Raw genomic sequence first — 25900 nt, 5'->3', positions numbered from 1 at the left:
CCAGCGTCTGCCCCTGTGACCCCCTACCCCTCCAGTGTCTGCCCCTGTGACCCCCTACCCCTCCAGTGTCTGCCCCTGTGACCCCCTACCCCTCCAGTGTCTGCCCCCTACCCCTGTGACCCCCTACCCCTCCAATGTCCCCCTACACTTCCAGAGTCTGCCCCTGTGACCCCCTACCCCTCCAGCGTCTGCCCCTGTGACCCCCTACCCCTCCAGTGTCTGCCCCTGTGACCCCCTACCCCTCCAGTGTGACCTCCAGTGTCTGCCCTGTGACCCCCTACACCTCCAGTGTCTGCCCCTGTGACCTCCTACACCTCCAGAGTCTGCCCCTGTGACCCCCTACACCTCCAGTGTCTGCCCTGTGACCCCCTACACCTCCAGTGATTCCTGTATACTCCACAGACCTCTGAGCTCCTGTCACTGTGTATCTGGTAACCTTTTTGACTATGCCCAGCAGCTGTAGGACTACAAGTCCCAGCATTGCTCCTCAGTGTTTTTAGGACTACAAGTCCCAGCATTGCTCCCCAGTGTTTTTAGGACTACAAGTACCAGCAATGCTCTCCAGTGTCTGTAGGACTACAAGTCGCATCATTGCTCCCAAGTGTCTGTAGGACTACAAGTTCCAGCATTGCTTTCCAGTGTTGTAGGACTACAAGTCCCAGCATTGCTCCCCTATGTCCGTAGGACTACAAGTCCCAGCATTGCTCCTCAGTGTTTTTAGGACTACAAGTCCCAGCATTGCTCCCCAGTGTTTTTAGGACTACAAGTCCCAGCATTGCTCCCCAGTGTCTGTAGGACTTCAAGTACCAGCAATGCTCTCCAGTGTCTGTAGGACTACAAGTCGCATCATTGCTCCCAAGTGTTTGTAGGACTACAAGTTCCAGCATTGCTTTCCAGTGTTTGTAGGACTACAAGTCCCATCATTGCCCCCCAGTGTTTGTAGGACTACAAGTCCCAGCATTGCTCCCCAGTGTCTGTAGGACTACAAGTCCCAGCATTGCTCTCCAGTGTCTGTAGGACTACAAGTCCCAGCATTGCTCCCCAGTGTCTGTAGGACTACAAGTCCCAGCATTGCTCCCCAGGGTTTGTAGGACTACAAGTCCCAGCACTGCTCCCCGGTGTCTGTAGGACTACAAGTCCCATCATTGCTCTCCGGTGTCTGTAGGCCTACAAGTCCCAGCATTGCTCCCCGGTGTCTGTAGGACTACAAGTCCCAGCATTGCTGCCCGGTGTCTGTAGGACTACAAGTCCCAGCATTGCTGCCCGGTGTCTGTAGGACAAGCATTGGTGGAATCGCATGGTGTGTATTGGTTGTCTTGCCCATCAGCAGAGTGGGGGGGGGGGGGGAGTCCCGGTGGCTTGGAAAGGGTTACTTCTGGATGACAGGAGATGTGGGAAGGAAATGCTGAGCAGAGTCTTCCTTGATAAGAGGGGGGGGGGGCATGGGACCCCTTCCCCCCCCCCCCACAGCCCCACCCCCCTCACAGAGTCAGGGACTGAGTAACCTCCCCATTCATTATAAGAACCTTCAGTACATCCTCCATGCAGCCAGAGAGAAGGTCCTTCATCTCCAGGTAATCAGATCCCGGGGGAGGGGGACCCCATGGGGACCACATAGAGGCACCATAGAGACCCCATAGAGGCCCCATAAATACCCCATAGAGACCCCATAGAAACCCCATAGAGACCCCATAAAGACCCCATAAAGGCCCCATTGAGACTCCATAGAGACCCCATAGAGACCCCATAGAAGCCCCATAGAGACCCCATAAATACCCCATAGAGGCCCCATAGAGACCCTATAGAGGCCCCATAGAGACCCCATGAATACCCCATAGAGACCCCGTAGATGGTGGGAGAGATCCAAAGTCATGGGGGGGGGGGGCTCATCCCGGGATGGTGGGAGAGATCCAATCACAGTCATGGGGGGGCTCATCCCGGGATGGCGGGAGAGATCCAATCACAGTCATGGGGGGCTCATCCCGGGATGGTGGGAGAGATCCAATCACAGTCATGGGGGGGCTCATCCCAGGATGGTGGGAGAGATCCAATCACAGTCATGGGGGGGCTCATCCCGGGATGGTGGGAGAGATCCAATCACAGTCATGGGGGGCTCATCCCGGGAAGGTGGGAGAGATCCAATCACAGTCATGGGGGGGCTCATCCCGGGATGGTGGGAGAGATCCAATCACAGTCATGGGGGGGCTCATCCCGGGATGGTGGGAGAGATCCAATCACAGTCATGGGGGGGCTCATCCCGGGAAGGTGGGAGAGATCCAATCACAGTCATGGGGGGGCTCATCCCGGGATGGTGGAAGAGATCCAATCACAGTCATGGGGGGCTCATCCCAGGATGGTGGGAGAGATCCAATCACAGTCATGGGGGGCTCATCCCGGGATGGTGGGAGAGATCCAATCACAGTCATGGGGGGGGGGGGGCTCAGCCCGGGATGGTGGAAGAGATCCAATCACAGTCATGGGGGGCTCATCCTGGGATTGTGGGAGAGATCCAATCACAGTCATGGGGGCTCATCCTGGGATTGTGGGAGATATCCAATCACAGTCATGGGGGGCCTCATCCCGGGATGGCGGGAGAGATCCAATCACAGTCATGGGGGGGCTCATCCCGGGATGGTTGAAGAGATCCAATCACAGTCATGGGGGGCTCATCCCGGAATGGTGGGAGAGATCCAATCACAGTTATGGGGGGGCTCATCCCGGGATGGTGGGAGAGATCCAATCACAGTCATGGGGGGGCTCATCCCGGGATGGTGGGAACGATCCAATCACAGTCATGGGGGGGCTCATCCCGGGATGGCGGGAGAGATCCAATCACAGTCATGGGGGGGCTAATCCCGGGATGGTGGGAGAGATCCAATCACAGTCATGGGGGGCTCATCCCGGAATGGTGGAAGAGATCCAATCACAGTCATGGGGGGGCTCATCCTGGGCTGGTGGGAGAGATCCAATCACAGTCATGGGGGGGGCTCATCCCGGGATGGTGGGAGAGATCCAATCACAGTCATGGGGGGCTCATCCTGGGATGGTGGAAGAGATCCAATCAGAGTCATGGTGGGGGCTCATCCCGGGATGGTGGGAGAGATCCAATCATAGTCATGGGGGGGCTCATCCCGGGATGGTGGGAGAGATCCAATCACAGTCATGGGGGGCTCATCCTGGGATGGTGGAAGAGATCCAATCAGAGTCATGGGGGGCTCATCCCGGGATGGTGGGAGAGATCCATTCAGTCATGGGGGGGCTCATCCTGGGATGGTTTGAGAGATCCAATCACAGTCATGGGGGGGCTCATCCCGGGCTGGTGGGAGAGATCCAATCACAGTCATGGGGGGGGCTCATCCCGGGATGGTGGGAGAGATCCAATCACAGTCATGGGGGGGGGGCTCACCCTGGGCTGGTGGGCGAAATCCAATCACAGTCATGGGGGGCTCATCCCGGGATGGTGGGAGAGATCCAATCAGAGTCATGTGGGGGGGGCTCATCTCGGGATGGTGGGAGAGATCCAATCACAGTCATGGGGGGCTCATCCCGAGATGGTGAGAGAGATCCAATCACAGTCATGGGGGGGCTCATCCCGGGATGGTGGAAGAGATCCAATCACAGTCATGGGGGGGCTCATCCCAGGATGGTGGAAGAGATCCAATCACAGTCATGGGGGGCTCATCCCGAGATGGTGAGAGAGATCCAATCACAGTCATGGGGGGGCTCATCCCGGGATGGTAGGAGAGATCCAATCACAGTCATGGGGGGGCTCATCCCGGGATAGTGGAAGAGATCCAATCACAGTCATGGGGGGCTCATCCCGGGATGGTGGGAGAGATCCAATCACAGTCATGGGGGGGGGCTCATCGCGTGATAGTGGGAGAGATCCAATCACAGTCATGGGGGGCTCATCCCGGGATGGTGGGAGAGATCCAATCACAGTCATGGGGGGGGGCTCATCCCGGGATGGTGGGAGAGATCCAATCACAGTCATGGGGGGGGGCTCATCCCGGGATGGTGGGAGAGATCCAATCACAGTCATGGGGGGGCTCATCCCGGAATGGTGGGAGAGATCCAATCACAGTCATGGGGGGGGGCTCATCCAGGGATGGTGGGAGAGATCCAATCACAATCATGGGGGGTTCATCCCGGGATGGTGGAAGAGATCCAATCACAGTCATGGGGGGCTCATCCCGGGATGGTGGGAGAGATCCAATCAGAGTCATGTGGGGGGGGCTCATCTCGGGATGGTGGGAGAGATCCAATCACAGTCATGGGGGGCTCATCCCGAGATGGTGAGAGAGATCCAATCACAGTCATGGGGGGGCTCATCCCGGGATGGTGGAAGAGATCCAATCACAGTCATGGGGGGGCTCATCCCAGGATGGTGGAAGAGATCCAATCACAGTCATGGGGGGCTCATCCCGAGATGGTGAGAGAGATCCAATCACAGTCATGGGGGGGCTCATCCCGGGATGGTAGGAGAGATCCAATCACAGTCATGGGGGGGCTCATCCCGGGATAGTGGAAGAGATCCAATCACAGTCATGGGGGGCTCATCCCGGGATGGTAGGAGAGATCCAATCACAGTCATGGGGGGCTCATCCCAGGATGGCGGAAGAGATCCAATCACAGTCATGGGGGGGCTCATCCCGGGAAGGCGGGAGAGATCCAATCACAGTCATGGGGGGGCTCATCCCGGGATGGCGGGAGAGATCCAATCACAGTCATGGGGGGGCCTCATCCCGGGATGGCGGGAGAGATCCAATCACAGTCATGGGGGGGGGACTCATCCCGGGATGGAGGGCGAGATCCAATCACAGTCATGGGGGGGCTCATCCCGGGATGGTGGGCGAGATTCAATCACAGTCATGGGGGGGCTCATCCGGGGATGGTGGGAGAGATCCAATCACAGTCATGGGGGGGGGGACTCATCCCGGGATGTGGGAGAGATCCAATCACAGTCATGGGGGCTCATCCCGGGATGGTGGGAGAGATCCAATCACAGTCATGGGGGGGGGGCTCATCGCGTGATAGTGGGAGAGATCCAATCACAGTCATGGGGGGCTCATCCCGGGATGGTGGGAGAGATCCAATCACAGTCATGGGGGGGGGCTCATCCCGGGATGGTGGGAGAGATCCAATCACAGTCATGGGGGGGGGCTCATCCCGGGATGGTGGGAGAGATCCAATCACAGTCATGGGGGGGCTCATCCCGGAATGGTGGGAGAGATCCAATCACAGTCATGGGGGGGGGGCTCATCCAGGGATGGTGGGAGAGATCCAATCACAATCATGGGGGGTTCATCCAGGGATGGTGGGAGAGATCCAATCACGATCATGGGGGGCTCATTCCGGGATGGTGGGAGAGATCCAATCACAGTCATGGGGGGGCTCATCCCGGGATGGTGGGAGAGATCCAATCACAGTCATGGGGGGCTCATCCTGGGATGGTGGAAGAGATCCAATCACAGTCATGGGGGGTTCATCCCGGGATGGTGGGCCAGTGACACCATTGATACATAATGCATATGACACAGTAACAGATCAGTATAGCAGGGACCTATTGCTGGCCACAGTCAGCCAGTAACAGATCAGTATAGCAGGGACCTATTGCTGGCCACAGTCAGTCAGTAACAGATCAGTATAGCAGGGACCTATTGCTGGCCACAGTCAGTCAGTAACAGACCAGTATAGCAGGGACCTATTGCTGGCCACAGTTCTCCAGTAACAGATCAGTATAGCAGGGACCTATTGCTGGCCACAGTCAGCCAGTAACAGATCAGTATAGCAGTGACCTATTGCTGGCCACAGTCAGTCAGTAACAGATCAGTATAGCAGGGACCTATTGCTGGCCACAGTTCTCCAGTAACAGATCAGTATAGCAGTGACATATTGCTGGCCACAGTCAGCCAGTAACAGATCAGTATAGCAGTGACCTATTGCTGGCCACAGTCAGCCAGTAACAGATCAGTATAGCAGTGACCTATTGCTGGCCACAGTCAGCCAGTAACAGACCAGTATAGCAGGAACCTATTGCTGGCCACAGTCAGTAAGTAACAGATCAGTATAGCAGGGACCTATTGCTGGCCACAGTCAGTAAGTAACAGATCAGTATAGCAGGGACCTATTGCTGGCCACAGTCAGCCAGTAGCAGATCAGTATAGCAGTGACCTTTTGCTGGCCACAGTCAGTCAGTAACAGATCAGTATAGCAGGGACCAATTGCTGGCCAATGAATTGATGACAGACCCCCTTCAGGTGATTACAGGGGTCGGGTATCTCTGGTCTCTATGGCTTCTAAGGGACATGATAATGTCTGACACCAATCAGGACATAGCTGTCTGTGGTGCTGCATGTCACCCCTCTCAGGGCATGAATTGTATATACCGTATACTGTGCTGGGAGGTTATTCACCTTCACACCTGAGAGTGAAACCAATCTAAATGCCTAAGCACAATTATGTACCGGTGGCCTGTGTTAGTAAAACCGTCCGTATCATCATGACTACTTCGTACATCCAGGTGGATTATACCGCGTTGTTTTCAGGACAAATTGGGCTTTCATTGGGTGGTAAATGGGAATGGATATGTCCTGATTTTTTTATTATCAAATGAAAACTGGGCCAAAATAGTAAAAAAATAATAATTTTTTAAAATGTAACTTTGTGTTTCTTGTTACCACCATAACCGACCACCAGAGAACAACCCGAAATACATTCTCCAGCTCTTTACAATCGCAGCGATACCATGTACAGTGGGGCAAAAAAGTCTTTAGTCGCCACCAATTGTGCAAGTTCTCCCACTTACAGAGATGAGGGAGGCCTGTAATTGGCATCATAGGGAGACCTCAACTATGAGAGACAAAATGAGGAAACAAATCCAGACAATCTCATTGGCTGATCTGGAAAGAATTTATTTGCAAATTATGGTGGAAAATAAGTATTTGGTCACCTACAACAAGCAAGATTTCTGGCTCTCACAGACCTGGACCTTCTTCTTTAAGAGGCTCCTCTGTCCTGCACTCATTACCTGTATCAATGGCACCTGTTTGAACTTGTTATCAGTATAAAAGACACCTGTCCACAACCTCAAACAGTCACACTCCAAACTCCACTATGGTGAAGACCAAAGAGCTGGCGAAGGACACCAGAAACAAAATTGTAGACCTGCACCAGGCTGGGAAGACTGAATCTGCAATAGGCAAGCAGCTTGGTGTGAACAAATCAACTGTGGGAGCAATAATTAGAAAATGGAAGACATACAAGACCACTGATAATCTCCCTCCATCTGGGGCTCCACGCAAGATCTCACCCCGTGGGGTCAAAATGATCACAAGAACGGTGAGCAGAAATCCCAGGACCACACGCATAGATTATATTGGAATAGAATATAAAGAAATAGAATAAAATAGAAAAGAATAAAATACAATCAAATTGAAAATAAAATAAAATAAAGAAATAGAATAGAAAAGAATAGAAAAAATAGAATAGAACAGAAAAGGACGAATATAGCCGTCTTCTGAAATTTGAATTTTAAATTTTGAATTCTAATTCAAATTGATTTGAAACTAACCAATATACAAAAGGAATCTGAATATATGAAACAAATTCTGAAAACGAATCCTTCCAACATAACGAATACATGGAAATGAAATGATGAACGTATGGAATTAATGGGAACGAAGCGAATGTTCCGTCGTGCTCGTCTCTAATCAGAAAGGAACTTCTCTGGCCCATTACAGGATTACATTGGATTTTTGTTGGGTTTTTGGCCTTCCTCCGTGGAATAAGGTTCAGGCCAGCCAAGTGTTTTGGACGGGAGTCTTTTTTTTCCAACCATATGCCGTTCCCTCTTCACAGGCGATGTCTACAGACTACCAAGATTTGACCTACCTCCACAAGGCTTCCGAAGAAAGAACATGTAAGTATGTGGATCCAGAGGAAGAAGACTTCCCTACAGAGCTGGAGGTGGAAAGAGGAAGGCAGTTGGGTTCCTATGAGCTGACATGTCTGATGAGGTATAGATTGGTCTGGTCTTGTAAATGGCAGGTTTGGGGAAGTCTACATACAGATAGATAGGCAACCAGCATCAGTCAAGTATTTGTTGGACCATGCAGAGGGTCACCATGGTAGATTAGGAAGCTCTCCTGATATAACCATGTGCTGATTGTCCCAGTTCCAGTGAGAAGGATTTGCCATGGCCCCAAACTCCTGCAATAGAGGGAACAGTAGGCCAATGTCTTGGTGTCAACTGCCCTCCTTTGGGACATGTGCCCATCCTACCACTGATTGCCGGAGTGCTGCTCCATCTTCTAGTCCAGGATTCTCCAAAATATGGCCCTCCAGGTGTTGAGGAACTGCAAGTCCCATGAGGCATTGCAAGACTCTTACATCCACATTCAAGACTCCTAGAGGCAGAGGCATGATGGGACTTGTAGTACTTCAACAGCTGGAGGGCCATAGTTTGGAGACCCCTGTTCTAGTCTCTTGACTGGAAGATGGTTTGTCAATAAATGGTCTACTGTTCCAACTGAATGTTTCAACTGGCCTTGTGAACGTTCTAAACATATCATTGGCCGGGTCTGGTTTTGTAGCACCACGGCTCATCCGATGGATATAGTTTGACTCAGTTGGTGTGAATGTTCTGATGTTTTGGTCAGTAGAAGTTGGACTCATTTTGTCAGGGCACTATGGACAGGTCCATGAACATCAAAAAGATTTAATACCTGTTCAGTCATTGTTCTAGTAAACGGATTACTGATTGGTCTGGTCCCAACAGGAATGTAAGACACATCCCACTGGTAGCCCATTGGCTTAGAATGTGTTTTCCATTCACTGATAATACATTTGGATTGTGGCAATCTTCATTATCGGACTTGTTTGTTGTACCTTGGGTTATGTTCAGTAGACCAGGTCCGGGAGCTCATAGAGTTTGTGTGGATGAGAGTCGGAGCCGGTCTCCCTAGTGGTGAACATCTCTAGTCCATCTCTAGTATTCTTCTCTTCAACCTGAGCAACCATACAACATGGGACCCAATGGTGGAAAGGTTATTCCCTTTTCTTTATGAAGTGGCCATTTAGTCGAACTTTAGCTTTGAAGATATTTTTCGGCATCCCTGAGTGCAGTCCTGTACACTTATGATACTCAGTCCTGTTGAGGTTCTAACTGATTGTGGATTGGTTTGGTTCCAACGCCTTCTCCTTTCTATTTCCTCACTTAGACACCAAGATGAACCTCTGGCTTCCCCAGCCATCTTCACGTGTCCTGTGTGCTCTGTGCTCTGTCTGCGCAGTTCTCCTTTCCATCATCATCATCCTCATCATCTCCTTCAGATGTAAGTAGGTACTTAGTACATTCTGGTATACAATGCAGTCCATGACCATGTATCATACCTACTCCAGGGTCAAACCCAGATGGCCCTGTAGACTCCTTGATGACCTCATGACTTGTTTTTGATTGACCAACCTCCAAACCTCCCAGCCCTACCCAATGTTCTACAATGCCTGGCTTTGGTCTCCTCTTATTATCTGTCTATTTATTCATATATGTTGGGTCTGGGCTCAGAGGTTTGGACAACGATCCGTCCAAAAGCCACTTCACCGATAACAGGAACTCACTTACCCTCAGTCATCAATCCTCCGGGTGGGCTCCTTTGGTATCGACCTAAACACAGACCCGAGGATTTCATACCCACAGTGCAATGTTATTAGCAGTTTGGGTTTGTGAAAACCAGAATTCAATAATTGTCTAGGGAAAGGCCAGAGAAATCCCAGGAATGGCGGAAATGTTCACCTGCTGTCAGTGGACGCCAATCACATTCTGCTGAGGTATCAACACTTGTAGCATGCTGGTGACTCAATACAAAAGCAACGCTGCCATGTTAGGGAACCGTTCATGCTTTTTGCTGCATGCAGTAATAAAATCTACCATAAAGTAGAACGGCGGACAGGCCTTGGACATCCAGAGCTTTACATATTCTTAAAGTGACCATGTACCCTCAGGCTCATTGGTAAAATAAAGCCCCTCCTGTCACAGAAGAGGCAGCATACTTCCCTTCCCAGTGGCCCGTGTTTGCCGAGTCCACCACTTTGTGCTCCCCAACAGCTACCCTTACCGCACGAGGAGGTTTCATATTCATTTCAGCTGCTAAGCTCCCCCTCCCAGCAGTGACTTAGTAGCTCAGCTACCCATGCTCCCCCTCTCAGCAATGACTCAGCATCTCAGCTCCGCCTCCCAGCAGTGACTCAGTAACTCACCTCCCATGCTGTATCCTCCAAGCAGTGACTAAGAAGCTGGGCTCACCAGTTCCCCCTGCTCCCCCTTCCAGCAATGACTCAGCAGCTCAGCTCACTATTTTCCCCCTCCCAGCACTAACCTAGCAGCTTAGTTTCACCTGCTCCCCCTCCCAGCAGTTACTCAGCAGCTCAGCTCCTCCTGCTCCCCCTCTCAGCACTAACTTGGCTCTCCCTGTCCCCCCCCCCAAGCTGTGACTCAGCAGCTCAGCCCCCCCCAACTTTCCAGTAGCAACTTTGCTCCCCCTTCCAAGCAATACTTGGACTTTAATGTCTTTTCTGCTTCTCTTTTGAGGACAAATTGCTTTACAGTCCTCCAGACAGCAGATCTGGGAGGCAAAGACCTCGGAACCTACATCATCTCCAGACAGCAGATCTGGGAGGCGAAGACCTCGGAACCTACATCGTCTTCAGACAGCAGATCTGGGAGGCAAAGACCTCGGAACCTACATTGTCTTCAGACAGCAGATCTGGGAGGCGAAGACCTCGGAACCTACATCGTCTTCAGACAGCAGATCTGGGAGGCAAAGACCTCGGAATCTACACCGTCTCCAGACAGCAGATCTGGGAGGCAAAGACCTTGGAACCTACATTCTCCCCAGGCAACAGATCTAGAATACAATGACCCCTGGACCCCCCCCTCCCCAAATCAGAAGGCTAAGGAGGCATGAACCTCTGGATTTACATTTATCCCCAGGCAGCAGACCTAGAAGGCAAAGACATTCTACCACTACATTCTGCTCAGGCAAAGCCTAGCAGGCTAAGAATCCTTCTAGAAGGCATCCTCAAATAATTATCCTCTTCCCCAGCCCACTTCACTGGCAAAAAGCTCTCAGTGATTGGCCGAGGCATCATATTTATTCATAACCCCTTACATTGTATCTTCTCTCTCTACCTACTGGAGAATACTCAAGAGTAGCAGACTGACTGATGCAAACAATGTCCTTCAGCTTAGAGGAACTCTCTGAACTCAGATAACAAAAAGAAACAGAGCTCAGTCTGGTTACTGCCTGGCCTTCAACACTACATTACCCCGAGGGACCTTCCAGTCTATGGCAGGGTCCCTACACTTCTCTGCTGTCAGGAGGTGAATGCTCAAAATCTACAGCTGGGAACTTCATAAATGATTGGACAAATGTTCATTTAGTGGTGGAATAGGTGCAGTGTCATGTACACGTCTTGATTAGCCATATCTTCTTAACATCGTCTTTCAAATCTGATATGTTGTGGATTTTTGCCCCACAGGCACGGGTGAGAAGCCTCCTGACTGCACCCTTGAGTATAAGGTCAGGAACCTCAGTGAGAGCATGAACTCCAGTGTGGCTCAACTGATCCAGGGTGGTGAGTGCCTCATAGATAGACTCTTCTATAACTTGTCTGTGACTCATCGACCTCCAAATCTTCCACTGATCTACAATGTTCTGCTTTAGTTTCTTCTTCTTATCTCTGTAGATGAGAGTGATGGTGACTTAGAAATAACTTCTTCTAATCTTCTGTCCTACAGGAAGCAAGATAACCGAGAAATTACAGCAGCTGCATGACAATGTGAAAGCTATCCAGGCAGACACTTCAATAAGTAAAGTTCTGTTCTGAGTGGAGGGAGTGGGCAGTAAGGGTGGAACATACAGTTAGTGATGAGTACGGGAGGGAGAACGTGGTCTTTGGTGGTTCTCCATAAAATGGATGAATAATGATGAGTATGAGAGGGGGGGCATGATGTTTGGTGGTTTTCCATTAAGTGGATGGATAATGATGAGTACGAAAGGGTGGACCTGATGTTTGGTGGTTCTCCACAAAGTGAATAGATAATGATGAGTATGAGAGGGAGGACCTGGTGTTTGGTGGTTCTCCACAAAGTGAATAGATAATGATGAGTATGAGAGGGAGGACCTGGTGTTTGGTGGTTCTCCACAAAGTGAATAGATAATGATGAGTATGAGAAGGAGGACCTGGTGTTTGGTGGTTCTCCACAAAGTGAATAGATAATGATGAGTATGAGAGGGAGGACCTGGTGTTTGGTGGTTCTCCACAAAGTGAATAGATAATGATGAGTATGAGAGGGAGGACCTGGTGTTTGGTGGTTCTCCACAAAGTGAATAGATAATGATGAGTATGAGAGGGAGGACCTGGTGTTTGGTGGTTCTCCACAAAGTGAATAGATAATGATGAGTATGAGAAGGAGGATGTGGTGTTTGGTGGTTTTCAATAAAGTGGATGGATAATGATGAATATGGGAGGTAGGACGTGGTGTTTGGTGGTTCTCTATGAAGTGGACGGATAATGAAGAAGAAGAGACAGAGGATGTGGTGTTTGGTAGTTCTCCATAAAGTGTATAGAAAATAATGCGTAAGAGAGGGTAGACATGGTGTTTGGCAGTTTTCCATAAAGTGGATGGATAATGATGAGTATGAGAAGGTGGACATGGTGTTTGGCAGTTTTCCATAAAGTGGATGGATAATGATGAGTATGAGAAGGTGGACATGGTGTTTGGCAGTTTTCCATAAAGTGGATGGATAATGATGAGTACGAGAGGGTGGATGTGGTGTTCGGTAGTTCTCCATTAACTGGATGGATAATGATGAGAGATTACGTGATGTTTGGTGGGGCCCCAGAAAGTGGTTGGACAATGAGTGTTCCTGAGTAACTAGGTGAGGCTGGTAAAGATGGCGGATGTCAGTAGTTGTGTGATGGGGAGGGTTATTAAAGTGATCCTGTTACAAACTTGAGCAATTAAAACTCAGAAGAGGTAGAGGCCACCTGCAGTCAAAACCATAAGGAGATCTGTGGACATAATCAGCAAAAAGTTACATGCAAATCTGAAATAAAATTTTATTTTGACCTCCCGGCTGCCAAACTCTAAGCCACCATATTGCTCATTGAGTCTATCCATTATAGGAAAGGACCAATCAGGAGCTCAGTAGGTGGAGAAAGACAAGACTAGGTATGAGTTCCGGAAAGGTGGATGTTTTCTGGTGACAGATTTATCTTAAACCCTAACTCAGCTTTCACTTTACAGAGAAACTCCTACATAGACATTTAACTGTCCAGCCCCTCCCCCCCCCCAAGCCTCCCCTTTAAAGAAAAAAGGATAAGCAGATCCTGCAATGTAAATGCATTCCAGGAGCATCAAAACAAAAGGGGTTTAAATTCTTACAGTTGGCATTCTTTATAAAGCAGTCACAGCCTGAGTAGAAAAGCCTGTCCCCTGCCAGCATGCTGTAGAAAAGGAGCCCTGCTCTCTCTGTGGAAACAGTAGTCTCTCTGCAGAGGTCTTACATGCCCCCCATGCAGAGATGGAATTAGAACTCTACAATCAGCAAAGCTCAAGCTCCCTGCTGATTTGCAGAGATATAGGATTGACCCAGCAGGGAGAGTATTGGACCTCTGCAGGGTGACCACTGCTTCCACACAGAGAGCAAGGGTCCTTCTCTGCAGCATTCTGGCAGGAAACAGGCTTTGCTACCCAGGCTGATTCTTCTTCCTAAAAAGACTGACCAGTCTAGAAATGAGAATAGTACGTTGGGATAATATTGACCCCTTGAGTTGATAACTGAAGGAGGATTTGAAGTTGGGTGGAAAGCAGTGGTGCTGCCAAAGTAAGGAGAATAGTTAGGATGAGAGGTGACATGGAATGTTGGTAGAGGGTGAGGGAAGGAAGTCAGGAGAGAACGATCTTCTAATGCTCAGTGTTGGTGGATGTGATGGTGGGGTGCTATTGGTGTTCAGTGTGGTCAAAGTAAACCGTTCCTCTTTTCTGAGTATCTGAAACTCAAAGTTCTGCCATAGAGCAGTCACCACATAGAACCCTCTGCTACCTCTCCAGTCCAGATATCCTTCTCTTTGATCCCTATGGGATTGCCTTCACCCAGCATTGGAGAACTCAACATAGTGTAGCACTACCCCCTTAGGAGCCGCTAGAGATTTGGGTCCCCTTATAGTCCTGCACAGCCAGGCAACACACATTTTGACATAGACTTGCATCTAGGAGTCAGTGACCAGCCCTTGGGCTTTGTTTTTGTGATTTTATTAGGGGATTGTAACTTGATTGGGGTAAGGGCTGTACGGGATGCCCAAAGGACCTGTAACTGAGGACAATCTTCCTGAAATATGTACAAGTCTTTACAAAAAATCCTCTTCTTCGAAAGCTAGCCAGCATCCCCTGTTGTACCACCCCAGACCCTAGATTCTCCTAATCCAGCTATTCTGGGTGAATCCCTGACCCTGTGCCTGTCACTTTAAATTTAAGACAGTCCCGGGTAGTTGCTAATCTGGTGCTCCTTCCCCTATCTGGACCAGGGGGTGCAAGTCTACTCACTCAGCCTTTCTCCTGTGTTGCTGGTGGGTTGGTGGCTGCTACTAGGCCTTCTAGCTGGGCCGCTCCTTCCCTGCCACACAGATAATCCTCCCTAAAAGGGCCAGTGAAGTCCCAAGCTTTCCTCCTTCCAAGGTCCTCCTGCCTGGGGGTGAGCCTCTGTCCCATCTGGGCCCTCTCCCAGACTCCTCTCCAGCCCCACATCCTCTCCATCTGATACCCAAACTCTCTCTCCCACCTTCCTGCTGAGCAGGCTCAGTTACTCTTAAAAGCTGTCCTGGCTCCTTGCCAAGCCTTCTGTTGGGGATTGGCCAGGATCATCTAAGAGTACAGTCCAGCCACTCCTCATCTCTGCCCACCGCTTCTAGATCTTTCTCCAAAGTCCTAGAGCAGGGGGAAATTCCAGAGAGCTGATCTGCAGAGCCTCTCAGCTCTGACCAAAGTTTGACCCACCTGGCTGTTACACCCAGGCTGCTACTCAGCTTCTAACTAACAACTGAATCTAGAGCTCCCCCTAGCTACCTAGGAGGGTGCTACAATGGGCCATAATTCTCCAATGCAGAAATCTCTTTGCTCCCTCTCAGAATAACTTCACCTAGGATTGGGAGCCCCAACATAAGCCATAATCCTCCAGTCCAGTCCAGATATGCTTCTCTTTGCTCCCTCTAAGATTACCTTCACCCAGCATTGAGCCTCAATGTAGGCCATAATCCTCCAGTCCATAAATTCTTCTTTATTTCCCCTCTGAGATTGATCTAACCTATTACTGGAGGCTTCAATTAGGCTATAATCCTCTAATCCAATTAATTACCTTCACCCAGCATTGGAGAACTCAACATAGGCCATAATTCTCTAATACAGAAATCCTTCTCGTTGTCCCCTCTGAGATTACCATCACCCAGCACTGGAGAACTCAACATAGGCCATAATCCTCTAATCCAGAAATCCTTTTCTTTGTCCCCTCGGAGATTACCTTCACCTGGCACTGGAGAAATCAACATAGCCATAATCCTCCAATACAGAAATCCTTTTCTTTGTCCCCTCGGAGATTACCTTCACCTGGCATTGGAGAACTCAACATAGGCCATAATTCTCTAATACAGAAATCCTTCTCGTTGTCCCCTCTGAGATTGCCTTCACCCAGCATTGGAGAACTCAGTTTAGTCCATAGTCCTCCAATCCAGAAATCCTCCAATCTAGAAATCCTTCTCTTTGTCACCGTCACTGACCATCACCCAGCATTGGAGTCCTCAACATAGGCCTTAATCCTCTAATCCAGAATTCCTCCTCTTTGACCCCTCTGAGATTTCTTTCACTTTGCTTTAGAGATCTCAACATAGGCCATAGCCCTGCTCACCCGCTGGTCCCCTATCTAATGAGAGTACCTGGCTGACTAGTAATGAGGCTCTGATTTCATTATGATGCTTTATGTTAGTGAAGGTAGAAATGTATGCAGCTGATGAACTCTGGAACATCTTTTGATGGTTATTGTCGATGAACATGGTGCTGGGTAAATGTCTGAGAATAGAATGAATGGATGGCGTCATGTGTTTATGAATAATATGCATGACATTGGATTAGAATAGGGATAAAATATGGAGGGCTGGTGTCACATGTTGTGATATGTTGGTGTAATGTGAAATGTTTTGTTGGTGTCATCAGTTGTGGAGTGTTGGTTTCATGTTTTGTGAAGTGTTGGTGTCATGAAGTGTTGGTATCAGGTGTTGAAAAGTGTTGGTGTCATGTGACATGACTTGTTGGTTTATGTATGTGGAGTGTTGCTGTCATAGGCTGTGGAGTGTTGGTGTCATGTGATGTGAGGCATTGAGGTCATATGATGTGATGTGTTGGTATTATGTGATGTGGAATGTTGGTGTGAAATGATGTAGGATGTTGGTGTCATGTGATATGAAGTGTTGCTGTTGTGGAATGTGGAGTGTTGATGTCATGTAGTGCAGGGTGTTGGTGTCATGGGATGTAGGGTGATGGTGTCATGTGATGTTGAGTGTTGGTGTCATGTGATTTGGAGTATTGTTGTCAAGTGATCTGGAATGTTGATGTCCTGATGTGAGGAGTGTTGGTGTCATGTGTTATGCAGTGTTTGTGTCATGCAATGTGGGGCATTGGGGTCATGTGATGGGGAGTTTTGGTGTCATGTGATGTGGAATGTTGGTGAATGAGAAGTAATAAGGGTACATTGATAGAGTGGTGTTGGGTGTCATTGATGGGTAGATGTTGGAGTTGAGTGTCGGAGAATATTTTCAGCCATTATTTTCTTCCTATTACAGGAATTACTTTGAATAGGGCCCTCAATGCCATCCAGAGACTCTCCTATCAGGTGAAGAAGCTGCAGGTGAATGGTGAGTACTCAATGAAACAGATTTCTGAGTCATAAAAAGATCCAAACTAAGGAGACCATATATGGTGTGAGCATAGAGGCCATACAGACTCCGGGATGGTTAGAACCAAGTAGAAGCAAATGTCCAGGAAGTGGTTAGGACTCAAGTAGAAGCAAATGTCCAGGCAGTGGTTAGGACTCAAGTAGAAGCAAATGTCCAGGCAGTGGTTAGGACTCAAGTAGAAGCAAATGTCCAGGAAGTGGTTAGGACCCAAGTAGAAGTAATTGTCTAGGAAATAATTAGAACTTAAGTAGGAGTCATCTAGGGAATGGTTAGAACCAAGTAGAATGAGTTGTCCAGGGAATGGTTAGAACCAAGTAGGAGTCATCTAGGGAATGGTTAGAGCCCAAGTAGAAGGAGTTGTCTAGGGAATGGTAAGAACCAAATAGAAGGAGTCATCTAGGGAATGGTTAGAGCCCAAGTAGATGGAGTCATCTAGGGAATAATTAGAACCAAGTAGATGGAGTCATCTAGGGAATAATTAGAACCAAGTAGAAGGAATTGTCTAGGGAATGGTTAGAACCAAGTAGAAGGAGTTGTCTAGGGAATGGTTAGAACCAAGTAGAAGGAGTCATCTAGGGAATGGTTAGAACCAAGTAGGAGGAGTTGTCCAGGGAATGGTTAGAACCAAGTAGAAGGAGTCATCTAGGGAATGGTTAGAACCAAGTAGAAGGAGTCATCTAGGGAATGGTTAGAACCAAGTAGGAGGAGTTGTCTAGGGAATGGTTAGAACCAAGTAGGAGTCATCTAGGGAATGGTTAGAGCCCAAGTAGAAGGAGTTGTCTAGGGAATGGTTAGAACCAAGTAGAAGGAGTCATCTAAGGAATGGTTAGAGCCCCAGTAGAAGGAGTTGTCTAGGGAATGGTTAGAACCAAGTAGTAGGAGTCATCTAAGGAATGGTTAGAACCAAGTAGAAGGAGTTGTCTAGGGAATGGTTAGAACCAAGTAGTAGGAGTCATCTAAGGAATGGTTAGAACCAAGTAGAAGGAGTTGTCTAGGGAATGGTTAGAACCAAGTAGTAAGAGTCATCTAAGGAATGGTTAGAACCCATGTCAGACACCAGATGAAGTAGGAGGAGTCATCTCCAGAGGGACGATAGATCCCAGCTTAGACAGTTGTCACCAGAACAGGTTCCCCAATTGGAAGCTTTCCATATTCCTGTTCTGGTGACGACTGAAATGTCATATTTCCCATCACTTCCTGTCCAGTGACACCAGGATAAATAGAGGGATAAATCTCCCCAGCGAGGATACAGACAGCAATAAAATTCACACCGAGGGTCTAACCCTTCCATATTTTGACAGAAGAAAGGTTCGGTTAGAGATCTTCAGGATGTGAAAAATTATTGTCATAGCCTTGGACATTAGTTTTTTTTCTTGATTCCCTGATGTTTCCACCTCACCACCTCTCGCTGGCCACTCCTTCTATTGGGCTGATATTGTCCTTTCCCACCTGTAGGGTCAAGTGACGTCACCTGTCCATCGGGATGGAGCACCTTCGAATCCAGCTGTTACTTCCACCCTTTGGTTGGGAATTCATGGAGTGCATCGAAGAAGCTCTGCGAGGACAAAAATTCCCATCTGGTGGTCATCAACACGGAAGAGGAGCAGGTTGGTGGCTGGTGAGGGATGTTTGGTGGGTTTTGGGTTGTCGCAGGAAGAGTAGTATGCTCAGCCACACAATTTATGCTCCTGGACTTTACAAAGAATGTGATCAGGTTACATCCGAATCAATCAGAAAGGACACACATGACCACTTCTTGTATTGATTAGAAGTCTGTATTGGTCTTCTGCTATTTCTATCAATTTCACTAGTTTTGTCCATAAAGCTGCTCAGGATGTCACCTCTGTTTTGACATACACTCACCGGCCACTTTATTAGGTCCACCTGTTCAATTGTTTGGTAATCCAAATTGCTAATCAGCCAATCACACGGCAGCAACTCAATGCATTTAGGCATCTAGACGTGGTGAAGACAACTTGTTGAAGCTCAAACCGAGTATCAGAATGGGGAAGAAAGGGGATTTAAGTGACTTTGAATGTGACATGGTTGTTGGTGCCAGACGGGCTGGTCTGAGTATTTAAAAAACTGCTGATCTACTGGGATTTTCCCGCACAGCCATCTCTAGGGTTTACAGAGAATGGTCCGAAAAAGAGAAAATATCCAGTGAGTGGCAGTTGTGGGGACGAAAATGCCTTGTTGATGTCAGAGGTCAGAGGAGAATGGGCAGACTGGTTCCAGATGATAGAAAGGCAACAGGAACTCCAATAACCACTCGTTACAACCAAGAATATAATCTCTGAATGCACAACGCATCCAACCTTGAAGCAGATGGGCTACAGCAGCAGAAGACCACACCGGGTGCCACTCCTGTCAGCTAAGAACATAAAATGGAGGCTGCAATTCACACAGGCTCACCAAAATTGGACGATAGAAGATTGGGAAAACGTTGCCGGGTCTGACGAGTCTGGAGTTCAGCTGCAACATAGGGTCAGAATTTGGCGTTAACAACATGAAAGCATGGATCCATCCTGCCTTGTATCCATGGTTCAGGCTGGTGGCGGTGGTGTCATGGTGTGGTGGATCCATCCTGCCTTGTATCCATGGTTCAGGCTGGTGGCGGTGGTGTCATGGTGTGGGGGATCCATCCTGCCTTGTATCAATGGTTCAGGCTGGTGGTGTCATGGTGTGGGGGATCCATCCTGCCTTGTATCAACGGTTCAGGCTGGTGGTGTCATGGTGTGGGGGATCCATCCTGCCTTGTATCAACGGTTCAGGCTGGTGGTGGTGTCATGGTGTGGTGGATCCATCCTGCCTTGTATCAATGGTTCAGGCTGGTGGTGTCATGGTGTGGGGGATCCATCCTGTCTTGTATCAATGGTTCAGGCTGGTGGTGTCATGGTGTGGGGGATCCATCCTGCCTTGTATCAACGGTTCAGGCTGGTGGTGGTGGTGTCATGGTGTGGTGGATCCATCCTGCCTTGTATCAATGGTTCAGGCTGGTGGTGGTGGTGTCATGGTGTGGGGGGAGATTTTCTTGGCACACTTTGGGCCCCGTAGTACCAATTGAGCATTATTATTATTATACAGGATTTATGGCACCAACAGTTTGCTCAGCGCTTTACAATATAACGGGAGACAATAAAGTAACAATACAGTTCAATACAAGAGGGATTTGAGGGCCCTTATCCTTGGAGCTTACAATCTAGGAGGGAGGGGCTAGTGGTACAAAAGGTAGTAACTGTGGGGGATGGACTGGTTGGAAGAGTAGAAGATTCCAGTATTAGCTGAGGGCAGGATAGGCTTCCCTGAAGAAATATTTTTTCAGAGATCGCCTAAAAGTGAGCAGAGTAGGCGGTAGTCTGATAAATTGAAGTAGAGAGTTCCAGAGGATGGGGGAAGCTCTAGAGAAGTCCTGGAGACGAGCATGGGAGGAGGAGACAAGGGAGCTAGAGAGTAGGAGGTCTTGCGAGGAGCGGAGAATACGGTTTGGGTGATATTTGGAGACAAGATCGGTGATGTAATTTAGGGCGGAGTTATAAATGGCTTTATACGTTATTGTTAGTGTTTTGAATTTTATCCATTGGGCAATGGGAAGCCAGTGGAAGGATTGGCAGAGAGGGGTGGAGGACACTGAATGGAGGCCAGTGGAGGGATTGGCAGAGAGGGGTGGAGGATACTGAATGGAGGCCAGTGGAGGGATTGGCAGAGAGGGGTGGAGGACACTGAGTGGAGGCCAGTGGTGGGATTGGCAGAGAGGGGTGGAGGACACTGAGTGGAGGCCAGTGGAGGGATTGGCAGAGAGGGGTGGAGGACACTGAATGGAGGCCAGTGAAGGGATTGGCAGAGAGGGGTGGCAGATACAGAACGGTTAGTAAGGTGGATGAATCTGGCAGCAGCATTCCTGATAGATTAAAGAGGGGATAGCCTGCGATGAGGTCGGCCAATGAGGAGAGAGGTACAATAGTCAAGGATGAGATATAACAAGGCAGTGAATAAGTTGCTTAGTGGTTTCCGTGGGTTAGGAACGGTCGTATCTTGGAGATGTTGTGGAGGTTGGAGATGTTGCGGAGGTTGGAGATATTGCGGAGGTGAAGTCTACAAGATTTGGACAGTGATTGGATTTGGGGCTGAAAGAACAGATGGGAGTCCAGGCTCACACCTAGTACCCTGGCATGAGGGGAGGGACTGATGATTGTGTTATTGATCCTGGAGAAGTCAGGGTAGGGGGCAAGGGCTGGGGGGAATACTAAGAGCTCAGTTACAGAAAGATTGAGTTTGAGGAAGCGGAGTGACATCCATGCCGATATGTCACAGTAGGTTAGTAATGCGAGAGGAGGTGAGGAGGAGACTGAAGGAGTGAGGTGAGGAGGAGACTGAAGGGGTGAGGTGAGGAGGAGACTGTAGGGGTGAGGTGAGGAGGAGACTGAAGGGGTGAGGTGAGGGGTAGAAAGATAGATTTGTGTGTCATCAGCATAGAGATGGTACTCAAAACCATGGGAGTTTATCAGGTGACCAAGGGAGGAGGTGTAGATGGAGAAGAGAAGGGGTCCAAGGACAGAACCTTGAGGGACCCCGACAAAGAGAGGGAGTGAAGGGGAGGTGGCAATGTTATAGGTAACTCTGAAGGAGCACTGCGATAGGTAGGAGGAGAACCAGGAGAGAGCAGAGTCTCGGAGGCCAAGAGAGTGGAATTTTTTGAGGAGGAGAGGGGGGGGGTCAACCGTATCAAAAGCCGCATAGAGGTCAAGTAGTAAGAGTATGCAGTAGTGACCATTGGTTGGGATGAGTACGGAGTAGTGGCCATTGGTTGGGATGAGTACGGAGTAGTGGCCATTGGTTGCGATGAGTACGGAGTAGTGGCCATTGGTTGGGATGAGTACGGAGTAGTGGTCATTGGTTGGGATGAGTACGGAGTAGTGGCCATTGGTTGGGATGAGTACGGAGTAGTGGCCATTGGTTGGGATGAGTACGGAGTAGTGGCCATTGGTTGGGTGAGTACGGAGTAGTGGCCATTGGTTGGGATGAGTACGGAGTAGTGGCCATTGGTTGAGATGAGTATGGAGTAGTGGCCATTGGTTGGGATGAGTACGGAGTAGTGGCCATTGGTTGGGATGAGTACGGAGTAGTGGCCATTGGTTGGGATGAGTACGGAGTAGTGGCCATTGGTTGGGATGAGTACGGAGTAGTGGCCATTGGTTGGGATGAGTACGGAGTAGTGGCCATTGGTTGGGAGGAGTACGGAGTAGTGGCCATTGGTTGGGATGAGTACAGAGTAGTGGCCATTGGTTGGGATGAGTACAGAGTAGTGGCCATTGGTTGGGGTGAGTACGGAGTAGTGGCCATTGGTTGGGGTGAGTACGGAGTAGTGGCCATTGGTTGGGAGGAGTACGGAGTAGTGGCCATTGGTTGGGAGGAGTACGGAGTAGTGGCCATTGGTTGGGAGGAGTACGGAGTAGTGGCCATCGGTTGGGATGAGTACGGAGTAGTGACCATCGGTTGGGATGAGTACAGAGTAGTGGCCATCGGTTGGGATGAGTACGGAGTAGTGGCCATCGGTTGGGATGAGTACGGAGTAGTGGCCATCGGTTGGGAGGAGTACAGAGTAGTGGCCATCGATTGGGATGAGTACGGAGTAGTGGCCATGGGTTGGGAGGAGTACGGAGTAGTGGCCATCGGTTGGGTTGAGTACGGAGTAATGGCCATCGGTTGGGTTGAGTACGGAGTATTGGCCATCGGTTGGGATGAGTACGGAGTAGTAGTCATCGGTTGGGATGAGTACGGAGTAGTGGCCATCGGTTGGGAGGAGTACGGAGTAGTGGCCATCGATTGGGATGAGTACGGAGTATTGGCCATCGGTTGGGATGAGTACGGAGTAGTAGTCATCGGTTGGGATGAGTACGGAGTAGTAGTCATCGGTTGGGATGAGTACGGAGTAGTGGCCATTGGTTGGGAGGAGTACGGAGTAGTGGCCATTGGTTGGGATGAGTACAGAGTAGTGGCCATTGGTTGGGATGAGTACAGAGTAGTGGCCATTGGTTGGGAGGAGTACGGAGTAGTGGCCATTGGTTGGGATGAGTACAGAGTAGTGGCCATTGGTTGGGATGAGTACGGAGTAGTGGCCATTGGTTGGGAGGAGTACGGAGTAGTGGCCATTGGTTGGGATGAGTACGGAGTAGTGGGCATTGGTTGGGGTGAGTACGGAGTAGTGGCCATCGGTTGGGAGGAGTACGGAGTAGTGGCCATCGGTTGGGTTGAGTACGGAGTATTGGCCATCGGTTGGGATGAGTACGGAGTAGTAGTCATCGGTTGGGATGAGTACGGAGTAGTGGCCATCGGTTGGGATGAGTACGGAGTAGTGGCCATCGGTTGGGATGAGTACGGAGTAGTGGCCATCGGTTGGGATGAGTACGGAATAGTGGTCATTGGTTGGGATGAGTACGGAGTAGTGGCCATCGGTTGGGGTGAGTACGGAGTAGTGGCCATTGGTTGGGAGGAGTACGGAGTAGTGGCCATTGGTTGGGAGGAGTACGGAGTAGTGGCCATTGGTTGGGAGGAGTACGGAGTAGTGGCCATCGGTTGGGATGAGTACGGAGTAGTGACCATCGGTTGGGATGAGTACGGAGTAGTGGCCATCGGTTGGGATGAGTACGGAGTAGTGGCCATCGGTTGGGATGAGTACGGAGTAGTGGCCATCGGTTGGGAGGAGTACAGAGTAGTGGCCATCGATTGGGATGAGTACGGAGTAGTGGCCATGGGTTGGGAGGAGTACGGAGTAGTGGCCATCGGTTGGGTTGAGTACGGAGTAATGGCCATCGGTTGGGTTGAGTACGGAGTATTGGCCATCGGTTGGGATGAGTACGGAGTAGTAGTCATCGGTTGGGATGAGTACGGAGTAGTGGCCATTGGTTGGGAGGAGTACGGAGTAGTGGCCATTGGTTGGGATGAGTACAGAGTAGTGGCCATTGGTTGGGATGAGTACAGAGTAGTGGCCATTGGTTGGGAGGAGTACGGAGTAGTGGCCATTGGTTGGGATGAGTACGGAGTAGTGGCCATTGGTTGGGATGAGTACGGAGTAGTGGCCATTGGTTGGGAGGAGTACGGAGTAGTGGCCATTGGTTGGGATGAGTACGGAGTAGTGGGCATTGGTTGGGGTGAGTACGGAGTAGTGGGCATTGGTTGGGGTGAGTACGGAGTAGTGACCATCGGTTGGGATGAGTACGGAGTAGTGGCCATCGGTTGGGATGAGTACGGAGTAGTGGCCATTGGTTGGGAGGAGTACGGAGTAGTGGCCATTGGTTGGGATGAGTACAGAGTAGTGGCCATTGGTTGGGATGAGTACAGAGTAGTGGCCATTGGTTGGGAGGAGTACGGAGTAGTGGCCATTGGTTGGGATGAGTACGGAGTAGTGGCCATTGGTTGGGATGAGTACGGAGTAGTGGCCATTGGTTGGGAGGAGTACGGAGTAGTGGCCATTGGTTGGGATGAGTACGGAGTAGTGGGCATTGGTTGGGGTGAGTACGGAGTAGTGGGCATTGGTTGGGGTGAGTACGGAGTAGTGACCATCGGTTGGGATGAGTACGGAGTAGTGGCCATCGGTTGGGATGAGTACGGAGTAGTGGCCATCGGTTGGGAGGAGTACGGAGTAGTGGCCATCGGTTGGGATGAGTACGGAGTAGTGGCCATCGGTTGGGAGGAGTACGGAGTAGTGGCCATCGGTTGGGTTGAGTACGGAGTAGTGGCCATCAGTTGGGTTGAGTACAGAGTATTGGCCATCGGTTGGGTTGAGTACGGAGTATTGGCCATCGGTTGGGATGAGTACGGAGTAGTAGTCATCGGTTGGGATGAGTACGGAGTAGTGGCCATCGGTTGGGATGAGTACGGAGTAGTGGCCATCGGTTGGGATGAGTACGGAGTAGTGGCCATCGGTTGGGATGAGTACGGAGTAGTGGCCATCGGTTGGGATGAGTACGGAGTAGTGGCCATCGGTTGGGATGAGTACGGAGTAGTGGCCATCGGTTGGGATGAGTACGGAGTAGTGGCCATCGGTTGGGATGAGTACGGAGTAGTGGCCATTGGTTGGGATGAGTACGGAGTAGTGGCCATTGGTTGGGATGAGTACGGGAAAACCAGACTGTAAAGTGTCGAGGAGGTTGTTGTCGGTGAGGGAGGAGCTCAGGCGATTGTAGACTAAGTTTTCTAGGAGTTCAGAGGTAAATGGCAGCAGGGAGATGGGTCTTAAGTTGTTCAGGTTGGTGGGGTCCAGGGAAGGCTTGTTAAGTATGAGAGTGATGTGCGCATGCTTTAGAGGGGAGGGGAAGGGAAGGCACCAGTAGAGAGGGAGAGATTGAAGATGTGAGTGAGGGAGCATAGGATGGAAGAAGAGGGTGACCGTAGTAGTTGTGAGGGGACAGGATCCAGGGGGCAGGTGGTGAGACGGGTTTCCGAGAAAACCTTAGTGACCTCTTCGGTAGTAGAAGGTCAAAAAAGGAAAGTGTTGAGGGAGGTTTAGTATAAGGTATGCTAAGTGGGATGGATGTCTGTGCAGTGGAGATGTCCCTATGAATTGCATCAATCTTGTTTTTGAAATGATTTGCAATCTCATGAGCAGTGAGTGAGGTACTGGGTGGAGGTGGAGAAAGTAGAGAGTTAAAAGTAGAGAAGAGACAACGAGGACTGGATGAGAAGGTATTAATTTATGTCATGGTGGGGGGGGGGAGATTTTCTTGGCACACTTTGGGCCCCTAAGTACCAATTGAGCTTTGTTTAAATGCCACGGCCCATGCACCATGTCACAAAGCTCAGATCATCTCCAACTGGTTTCTGGAACATGACAATGAGGTCAATGTACTCCAATAACCTCCACAGTCACCAGATCTCCATCCAATGGAGCACC

General features: G+C 49.8%; 1 protein-coding gene across 1 annotated transcript; it reads left to right on the top strand.

The window, feature by feature from the left end:
- The first annotated feature begins 7863 nt into the window (after positions 1-7863).
- Positions 7864-18629, top strand: LOC149437965 (asialoglycoprotein receptor 2-like). The gene is made up of 6 exons (XM_089660398.1): positions 7864-8008; positions 9222-9335; positions 11539-11634; positions 11798-11869; positions 16894-16965; positions 18463-18629. The coding sequence occupies exons 1-6, from the start codon at positions 7864-7866 to the stop codon at positions 18627-18629; spliced, it is 666 nt and encodes a 221-aa protein (XP_089516524.1).
- The last annotated feature ends 7271 nt before the right edge of the window (positions 18630-25900 follow it).

This window comes from Staurois parvus, unplaced genomic scaffold (assembly GCF_062004578.1).
Source record: "Staurois parvus isolate SC_StPar_1 unplaced genomic scaffold, SC_StPar_1.0 ptg001238l, whole genome shotgun sequence".
Classification (NCBI taxonomy): Eukaryota; Metazoa; Chordata; class Amphibia; order Anura; family Ranidae; genus Staurois; species Staurois parvus.
The sequence above is the reverse complement of the archived record's forward strand: the minus strand, read 5'-3'. Positions and strand labels throughout refer to the sequence as shown.

Excerpts from the sequence above, each read along its gene's own strand:
- LOC149437965 (XM_089660398.1), top strand. The coding sequence starts at position 7,864 with ATGTCTACAGACTACCAAGATTTGACCTACCTCCACAAGGCTTCCGAA. Across the intron at positions 11,635-11,797 it reads GGCTCAACTGATCCAGGGTG|GAAGCAAGATAACCGAGAAA; the intron begins GTGAGTGCCTCA and ends TCTGTCCTACAG. Across the intron at positions 16,966-18,462 it reads GAAGAAGCTGCAGGTGAATG|GGTCAAGTGACGTCACCTGT; the intron begins GTGAGTACTCAA and ends TCCCACCTGTAG.